General features: G+C 36.4%; 3 protein-coding genes across 3 annotated transcripts in view; 1 reads left to right on the plus strand and 2 right to left on the minus strand.

Annotated features, from left to right (window-relative positions):
• LOC116006675 (HMG1/2-like protein) overlaps nucleotides 1-730 on the plus strand; it is a 111,077-nt gene extending 110,347 nt beyond the window's left edge. The window contains exon 8 of the mRNA XM_031247142.1: nucleotides 678-730. Within this exon, the coding sequence (XP_031103002.1) occupies nucleotides 678-684 (7 nt within the window). The 3' untranslated portion in view covers nucleotides 685-730. The remainder of the gene's footprint in view (nucleotides 1-677) is intronic.
• Nucleotides 731-2,519: 1,789 nt separating this feature from the next.
• Nucleotides 2,520-4,902, minus strand: LOC116005598 (sec-independent protein translocase protein TATA, chloroplastic-like). Its single transcript, XM_031245840.1, has 2 exons — nucleotides 4,425-4,902; nucleotides 2,520-2,929 (listed from the first exon to the last, which is right to left on the minus strand). The coding sequence occupies exons 1-2, from the start codon at nucleotides 4,764-4,766 to the stop codon at nucleotides 2,795-2,797; spliced, it is 477 nt and encodes a 158-aa protein (XP_031101700.1). The 5' UTR covers nucleotides 4,767-4,902; the 3' UTR covers nucleotides 2,520-2,794.
• Nucleotides 4,903-5,469: 567 nt separating this feature from the next.
• On the minus strand, nucleotides 5,470-8,917 carry LOC116007552 (probable prefoldin subunit 4). The gene is made up of 3 exons (XM_031248262.1): nucleotides 8,805-8,917; nucleotides 8,604-8,720; nucleotides 5,470-6,003 (listed from the first exon to the last, which is right to left on the minus strand). Exons 1-3 carry the CDS (start codon nucleotides 8,811-8,813, stop codon nucleotides 5,743-5,745), a joined length of 387 nt encoding a protein of 128 aa, XP_031104122.1. The 5' UTR covers nucleotides 8,814-8,917; the 3' UTR covers nucleotides 5,470-5,742.
• Nucleotides 8,918-9,340: the final 423 nt, after the last annotated feature.

Below are 9,340 nucleotides of genomic sequence, written 5' to 3' on the forward strand. Positions count from 1 at the left end.
TCCTTTCCCCCCCCCCCCCCCCCCGCTAGCCACTCATGTGTGTTCTTGCGTAATAGTCCGCAAACCACATAAGAGATGAGAGATAAACTGCACTAGGAAGAAAATGTCTGACGATACTTATGTTCCACTCATTCCATCACGGGTGTTCTTGTGTAAGAGCCCGCAAACCGCACAAGAGAGGGAGAGATAAATGCAATAGGAAGATCATATGTGACGAGAATTACGTTCCGCTCACTCCACCCACTCAGTCACACCTTTCAGGGGTACTAGTATAGCCTAGGTTAGTAGGTTGTCCATAGTTGACTGCACTGGGAAAACCATGTATAACGAGAATTATGTTTCACTCACTCCCCCCACTCAGCCACTGTACCCTTTCGGGAGTACCAGCCTAGGTTGTTCATAACTGACTGAATAAACCAGTAAGGTCGCCAATAGCTGACTAGTTCAAACCAAGAAGGCCAATATTGGCCACTCTCATTGAAATCGAACTTGTAACATTGTGGTTATCAAGTCAACAATCTGATCAACTTGGATCAATTGAAAAAATTGCATTTTCGTCCTTAAGTTATAAGATAATTATAGAATTTGTTATCTAAGTGATTTACATAATAGTATTTTTCTTAAATTTTTTTTGTTTGTTTTGTTTTAACTACAAGAGCAAGAGAAAGATGAACATTCGAATAGGAGGATTATATTCATATAGATTATTTATAGATTTTAATGGGACAATTGTTTTTATGTCTAGCAAAAAATTTGGAACAATTTCTTGTGCAAGTGTACACATAACCTATAGGCCCATGTATACATAGGATTATAGGAATCACTTTTTTTTTTTCTTAAGCCTTTTTGTTGTTGTTGTTGTTTCCAATCCTTTTACCAACAAAGGAATTCAAGGGAAAAAATTCTAGCATAATTAAATTCTCCAAGTTTGATGGACGAGTTGCGTCGCAACGACATTGTACACACTTATATGCCACGACCTTTAAGTACTCAAGCTGAAAATTTTGTTAATTCAAATGCTGAAAACTTAATTGGGAGACGATTAGATTATGTGTATTAATATATTTGGTATTGTTTCTAATGATGTAACACTTTATACTGTTATATTTTTGTTATAAATTCTTGAGTTTGAATTTCTTAATATAATATATTTGTAATTATATTATTTAGGTATTATATTATAGGTTTAATTAGTAGTATGTATGTATGTATATATATATATATATATATATATATATATATATATATATATATAAAATTTATCTATAGACAAAAATTGTAATAATTTGTAGTTAAATACCAAATAACAATAAAGAATGACAACGAAATAGTGACAGAAAGATTCGTTGCTAAATTTAGCCACGTATATTTCCAACGCAATAGAAACAAATTAGCGATGCGATTTTCCGTCTCTAAAAGTAGCGACGGAATTTTTCGACAATATATTTCGCGACGGAAAAGTTCGTCTCTATTCCCTCACAAAAGTCATCATCAAATCATCGTGGTAAGAAACTAGCAACGGATTTATTTTGGTTTAGTGACGGAATTTCTGTTGCTATATTTAGCGACGGATTTTTACGTTGTTAATCCCTTTCAAATTTGGTCATCAAATCATCGCGGAAAGAAAAATAGCGACGGATGTTTTTAATTTAGCGACGGATATTTCCGTTGCTAACTTTAGCGACGGAAAAAAATTACGTCGCAAAGAATTAGCGACACGACTTTTAGCGACGGACAATTTTCGTCGCTAACATTTAGCGACGGATTTTTCTCATTTTAGCGACGAAAATTTCCGTCGCTATTTACGCATTTTTTTTGTAGTGCTACCTATTTCTCCACTATAAGAAGCCTTAGTCAATCACAAAGAAGCGGCAGCGAAATCCTCTCTATACATCCCACTTCTCTGTGGGGAACACTCTACTGTACATGTACCCTACAAAATAGTTAATTTCAGCTTGTCACTACCCAAAAAGGTGATTTTCACCTTTTAATTTCCACATTAAAATTACTGTCTCTACTTATTTTTCCACTCATTTATATTTCTTTATTTATACAAATCGATTATGTTGGCCTGCTGAGTGACTACTCTAGGTCACAAAATCAACAATATTATCATATAAAATTAATATTTACGATTTTAAATGAAATTCCAATAGAGGGAATGAATTGGCACAAGCTTGACGGCCACAGAAGTCTGGCGTAAATTGGCAGGTTACCTGAAAAAAGTTTAAAACTTGAAATTCCCTTCTAGAAGTTGTGTAATCACATGACTTTGGGTCCCTTAATTTTTTAAATTTTTTGTTATCTTTTTCTTTTAGAAGACTTTGAGCTCTACATCAAGAAGTGAACAGGTTAGTTCTGCATCCCAAATTTTGGTAAACTGGATTCAATGCAACTTTGACTGAATAACTCTGCAGTTATGCTTACCTAATAAAAAAAAAAAAAAAAACACTCTGCAATTATGCAATCAACTGTTTGCCAGTGTTTAGTTCCTAAGAGCTGTCTTGAAATTCAAAGCATTATTATTACTCTCAGAGGCAATTTCATTAGCCCCATGAGTATCTATATAAAAAATAATAATAATATAAACAACACCAGTGAAGAAGCATGAATCCTTCTGCTGTAGAATAAAAGTTGAATTACATTTCCGTGCAGTTTAATACTGAGCAGTCTACGTAACTGATTATCGTCCAAGAAAGTGAAACAACTACGCCGAACAATACAGCATCTCAACACAGCTAATGCGTATAACACGCAATACTAGAAGCAGTAGCAAACAAGCTGCTGTAGCAGTTTATGAGTCCTCCTTTGTGCTGGACACTGTAGCATCCCGTTTCTCTTCTTGATTTATTTCTTCAAACCCCTCGGAAGGGGCCTGAGCTAGAGAATCAGGTTCCTTTTTCAGTTCTGTTTCGAATTCCTTTGCTGCCTGCAATCACCAAAGTCCAATGAAGAAGGAATAAAGGCAACAACTATAGTACTTCCAATCCTTTGTTTTCAAAAGGGAAAACCATAAAGGCTGGTTCTGGTGGAAATGAGTTATTAAGAAATCAAGCATAGTAATTGACTAATTGTCATGCCTCTTTAGTTCCAATTTATAGCTCCGCACTCTCAATATTTCTCTATACACTTCCCCTAAAGTTTGCAAATATAGATTGGATACAACAGAGCCAAGGTAATTGCTAGTACCAATCCTAAACTCTTGCGAACTTCTAGACTGTGCTTTCTATATTTTATAGGCTTTGTGATGTAGAGTTTTATATTTTTCAACTTTATTTGTTACTTAGGCTTTAGTCACGTTGTGAAATAGCATTTTCAGGGTTATCATCACATTTGCAGCTCTATATAGAGCATTGAAGACAAATATGATGTTATTCAGAGTCAAAGATTAAAATGTAATGCTGTGTAACTGTGTCATAGTTAAAGCTCAAGAAGACTATAGAAGACAAAACTCTAGCTAGATTGTAAGGCTATTTAGTTGGAACCTTTAGTGAAAAATTGGGAGAAACCTCATACTTACACAAACCACAAGATTCAACTTATGCTCAAAATCAAGACCTGAAAGCTACCCTACAAGTCCTCCGAGGCTCCAATTGACAGCACCAAATTACACTATAATTCAAGCAACTAAGCAAGACAGCCTCCGCTATCTAATCCACTGCACTTTGCACAATTACCCTTAAAAATGATCTCCAGTACAGTCACTTGAAAGTTGAAACCCTAAAACTCTGTTACTTGTTAATCTTTAAAGCTATTCTGACCAAACACATTGAGGCCAGTCAAGAACAAAGCAAATATGACTGAAATTAGGATCTGAATCCGCCATTCTATGCCATGGGATGCACCACTAGTTGGTGATACTTTCCACACTTGATTGGTTGAAGGCAAGGCACAGGTTTCAATTCAAAACCACAAACTAGTAATGGATCCAACCTTGGCAGGCTGCAATAAGTGGCTTTGATAGATACTTGTGAAGATATTTATACTTTTGAATAAGAGTTGACTCTCCTGTGAAATTGTCTTACAAATCATTATCGTAGAGATGGATCGAATCAAGATGAAAATGTAATACTTCTACTTAAAAATGTAATACAAATCAAGAGTAACTGTAATACTTTTACATTTGGATTAGGATTACATTTTCATCTTGACCCGACCCGAGCCTTCTCGTCTCACACAAGCTTTTGGCTATGAATAAGTAATTTTCCTTTCAATTTGAATTTTTCTCTAACTTAGCCTTAGACCTGGCAATTGTAGAAATGTAGCAAAACTACTTAATTTCCCATTGCATACCTGGTTATCCAACAAATCAAAAGCCATATATCTCTAGCTAATAAAAATTGAGAGTATTTGAGATTTGAGAATAGGCAAACAAATATAGAAGGAAGAGTAAAAGTAGAATGGGAGAGAATGAGAGATTTGACCTGTTGGAAGCCCTTGAAAGTCTTGCCAATACTGCGCCCAACTTCGGGGAGTTTCTTAGGGCCGAAGACGAGGGCGGCGACACCAGCAATGACCACCAGCTCCGGCACTCCAAGGCCGAACAAGCAGTTGCAAGAAAACCTCTTTCTGCCGCCACTACTCCTACCTCTTAGAGCAGCTCTCTGACCCGAAACCAGGCGGAGCCCCGCCCCGTTACCTCTGAGGAACAAGGAGCTAGAGGAAGACAAAGCAACAGTCGAAGACGAATAAGAAGAAGAAGAAGAAGTGAGCTTTGATGCGCGTGAGAGTGAGATGGTGGGTGTTGCTGATGAGATTGTCGCCATTTCCACTCTAAGCTTTGAAGAAGAAATTGTGGAAGCTTTATTTGGTTTTCTATCTTCAGGGAAACGTGTGCCAAATTGATGAGTAGTTGATATTTTTGCCGTTTCTGATGATTAGTAATTGCGATTGGGCAGCCTAGCCCAATCTCACCAAACCCTTATTTATTTTGGCACCTATACAATACATATGAATCATATGTCTGCAACTATTTTTCTCGTTGGTTATATCGTAGACCAAGGTCCACAGTACAGAATTTATGTTCATAATACATATACACATAAACACAATATAATAAATATGAATTATGTGTGTTATGTATATGAATTTTATATATTATGTTAAATATTTTTGTGTCTTAACTATATAATTATGTACATTATGAACATGAATTCTGTACTGATCCACACTGCACTGTGGATCCTGATGCACAGTATAAATTGTCCTATTTTTCTTTCTTTGATATTTTATTTTTTTCCAGAAATGACTAAGTGTTCCCATTATTCTCCTGTAAAATTAGTAAAATGTCATTTAAATAAAGTACTCATTTATTATTTATACATTCAATACTTCAATTCAATTTTGATTACTCAATTATTGATTTTTTTTTCTATTTTTCATTAATGATTTCTAAATATTGAGAATCAGTTAATTTTAAACTCAAAAATCAAATTTTAAAAATACAATATTAAAAAAAGATTCAACACGTGAATAAGCTGAACTGCACTAAACCCTAAAAAAAACATGTTTAAACTTGAAAGACTTGGTTGTTATAGTACCAATTGTTGTCACCAATAAACTAATCAAAATTAAATGAACTGAAAATTTCACACGTGAAGAATCCTACTCAATAAAACAAATCCAGAGCAAGCAGCAAGATACTAATGGTATTTAGGCTACAATTCCATTGCATATTTGGATGGCTTATGAAGGGCAAAATTACCATACTATACTATGGCTGTATAAGTGTATGGCATTTTGTTAATCCTCCTCGAGATTGATGGAGTCTTTGAATTTTGCATACAACACCTTTTTCAGCTCAGCCATCTGGGCAACCACGCTTTCCTTCTCTTCCTCTAGTTTCTCCAGCTTCTTGCTAGTTACCTCTTTCATTTCCTCTATCCTGTTCTCCACTTCTTCCTTTGCCACGTGTGCAAAAACCTCTCCTATCTGGAAGCGCACTACCTCCTCGTCGGTCAGAATTAACTCGTTGCTTGCATCTTCCATATTTTCACATGTTTCCTGCCAATAATTTTAACCATAAACTCGGTAGCAGTAGGTAAGCACAAAAACAATAGGGAAATTGCATACCAAGATATACAAGTAGTTTACACCAATATTGTAGAAAGCACTAGGCACTACCGCACTAGTTGAACGCCTAGCACCTAGAGTGCCTAGGTGGGCGACTAATTAGAATAAATATTTTTAAAAAGGCAGGTAGTCTGCAACAGACGAGGAGCTTCAAGATTGGCTGTGGCTCTGTGCTGCACTGCTGCAACCTGCGACAGCAAGGTTGGCTACTTGGCTATGTGACGAGTCAACGGCGGCAAGGGTAGCTGTGCGACGAGCCGACAACGCTGTGGTGTGCGGGGTTGGCTGTGCAACGGCGAGGCGACAGAACTCGGAAGGGAAGGGAGAAGGGACGGTGAGGCTTGCTGTGAAATAATGTTGGGGTTTTGGGATTTTAGCCGATTGGCTGAGTTGGCCGACTGCCTAATAGCGCCTAGGAGTGAAATCCCTTTGGCCTAGGGGAGGTAGCCTAGGCCAATTTTTACAACACTGGTTTACACTTGGCTCAAATAATCCAGCAAAGGCAAATACAAAATGCAAAGATTATATAACTTGAGAAACAGGTTAAAGATCATAAAACACTCTGGACATCAGAGAAAGATCCAGAGTGTATGGGGTAAACACACAGCAACTGTGTCTGGATCAATGCATGAACCCAGGGGGAACATAGTGGTGAAAGATACATACTGGAAATTTGTAAAAGAATTTTTTATTTTTTATTTTTTCAAGCCATGATCAACCATTAGAAGATTGTGACTAATGTTGACCAAGTGCTCACCAATGAACTTTTAAGAAATGAATCCAGGGCTCCAGGCCCAGGCACCTCTCTAAAACCAAAGGTAAAAATTTCCTCAAACAAAATTGTTAAGCTGGTTAGTAATGAGTTAGGAACTTGTCAAGCTCAAGCCTTGGAGCACCATTTATTCAGAAGTATGGGTTTACATTAGTTTTATGTTGTTTTAGGTTAGCTTTGTATTACTTTACTTTTGAAAATGCCTAGGGTACTTTTGCAATTGACTGTTATGCGGTAATTCAATGATTTCTGGTACAATAGACCATCGGTCTGGACCCTAAGCATGGCAGGAACTTTGTGCACTGCCAAGCAACCCCTTTTAATTCAATTTCTTGCCGATAGGTTTGGAATCAGAGCTAACTATTTCTGCATTTTTTTTATTGCTATTTGTATTATTAGTCAAGATACAGTAGTTTCTGAAATTTGAGTTTTACTTTAGATCTTTAGTTCAAAGGTTACTACATCTAGATTCTAGAACTTAGCATTGAAGGAATGATAAAGAATTATCTCCTGGCATCTTTGAGGTCAGAGACTAGAGTTGCACTTAATGTGTGACACTCATGAGTAATGGAGCAAGCTCTGTTTTAGATGAACTTTTCTTTATGTTCCTACATTCATAGTTATTCTTATTTACTTTTTCTGGGAAGATTTATGCTCTTTTTCCTTATTTTTCTGATAAGTAAATTGTTACAAGTAGAAATGAGAGTGCACACCTTAAGAATGTTAGGTACTTACAAGAGAAACCCTAAGAATTAGACAATCACTCTAATATCTGCCCACAGTGTGGGGTGGCATGGCACCTGATGCATGAGGCTGTTAAGAATTGGCTATGGATTCAGTATTCACCCTGTACAGCCAAGAACAGTGGGATGGAAAACACCTAATGAGCGGTTCTAAAAGCGAAACACAGATGGTGCCAGGCACCCAGGCAAGAACCTACAGCTAGCTACTGCTGGAGGTCAGATTAGAAATCCACAAGACCAGATGATTGGCCTTGAACCAAACATTAGCTAGTTATTGACTTATTTCTACATGCTAAGGATAGAGGGATGGCAAATTTTGTTGTGGAATTGTACTCACCCATTGCTGTGATGGGATTCAAGAGCAGTGGATGCATTAGACATCAAGGTTTAAGGTTATGAAACTTTAGTCGCTCATTTTTCTTCTGATGTGCCCCCTCCCAAAAAAAAACACATAAAAAAGAAAGAGAGAGAACCTTAAGAGCCAATCTAGAACCTGAAAGACATAAAACAATTGTTTACCAACTTAAAACCCAAAGACCATAAACAACCCAAGTACACAAATGGGTTCCATATCCTGTATACTACAGCTCTCTACTTTCTTCAATATTTCTCTTTCTTAATCAATGGAAATCACATCTACGACAAAGAAAAAAGTAATACACCAAGAAACAATCATGCTTCTAACAATGCACTTTTCACCATAGTCATGATAATGTGTTCTATCAAACTCCCAATATAATTTCCCTATTTTGCTTCCATGTAAGGGTCTAATTAACCTTTTTTTCCCCTAAGTTTCGATCTTATACCCAGCAAGCATAATACTCTGTAGTACATTTTTTTATACAGTCATAAGTCATATCCCTTTTGTTCTAAAATCAAGGTATTTGACCCCAAAATTCTGAATACATTTGCAGTCCCTCTTACGTTGTTTCATTAATTTATATTCCATTCCTACCATTATTGGCGAAAAACGAAGTGAATTGGCAATGAAAACGCTGAAAAAGTAAAATTATTACCTTAGCGACCTTGATTTCATCTTCAAGTTCATGGAAACGAGTGTTAAGTCGGCTGAATTTGTTGATTTTCTGTTGATCCTCCCAGGTCACTTCCACTTCCGAACTCGAACCTCCGACCTTTGCATCCATTTAGTCCTTTCCAGTATTAGAAAAATATATATATATTCACTATAAATCAGAGCAATCGAAAGGAAAACTCACCTGCTGCATGTTTAACTTGAACCGATTGAAGATGGTAAAAGATCGTCTTCGTAGGTTTTGTGGAAACCAGAAGAGAGATGTGCTTCGAACAAGACTGATGAGAGTCGGGGAGGGTCAGAGGGTTGTGTTTTTAAGATTTGTATGTTACCCCTTATTATTTGAAAATATTACTCATTGATCATTACTCTATTGCATATTTGCATGTTACCCCTTACTCTATTGGTTAGTACAATTTTTTATTTCCTACTACCTATTTTTCATTCTCAATTTTTCAAAAATATTTTAAATGTTCATTATGAAAACTAAAAAGCATATTCAAATTTAACTAGTTTTTAATTTATAACATATAGTGTTGCAAAAATCTCACCTATGCACCGATTAATCGGCGTCTAGGCGGCTGGCCGACTAGGCCGCCTTGACACCGACTAGGTCACCTAAGTGAAAAAAGTTTTATTTAAATCCCAAAATAGATTTTTTTACATGTTTAAAATTACATGTTTCTCATATTGGTGCTTTCTAATGCTGACATCTCTTTT

Source organism: Ipomoea triloba, chromosome 15 (assembly GCF_003576645.1).
Source record: "Ipomoea triloba cultivar NCNSP0323 chromosome 15, ASM357664v1".
Lineage (NCBI taxonomy): Eukaryota > Viridiplantae > Streptophyta > Magnoliopsida > Solanales > Convolvulaceae > Ipomoea > Ipomoea triloba.

Excerpts from the sequence above, each read along its gene's own strand:
- LOC116005598 (XM_031245840.1), bottom strand. The coding sequence starts at position 4,766 with ATGGCGACAATCTCATCAGCAACACCCACCATCTCACTCTCACGCGCA. Across the intron at positions 2,930-4,424 it reads CTTTCAAGGGCTTCCAACAG|GCAGCAAAGGAATTCGAAAC; the intron begins GTCAAATCTCTC and ends TGGTGATTGCAG.
- LOC116007552 (XM_031248262.1), bottom strand. Across the intron at positions 6,004-8,603 it reads ATGAAATCAAGGTCGCTAAG|GAAACATGTGAAAATATGGA; the intron begins GTAATAATTTTA and ends AATTATTGGCAG.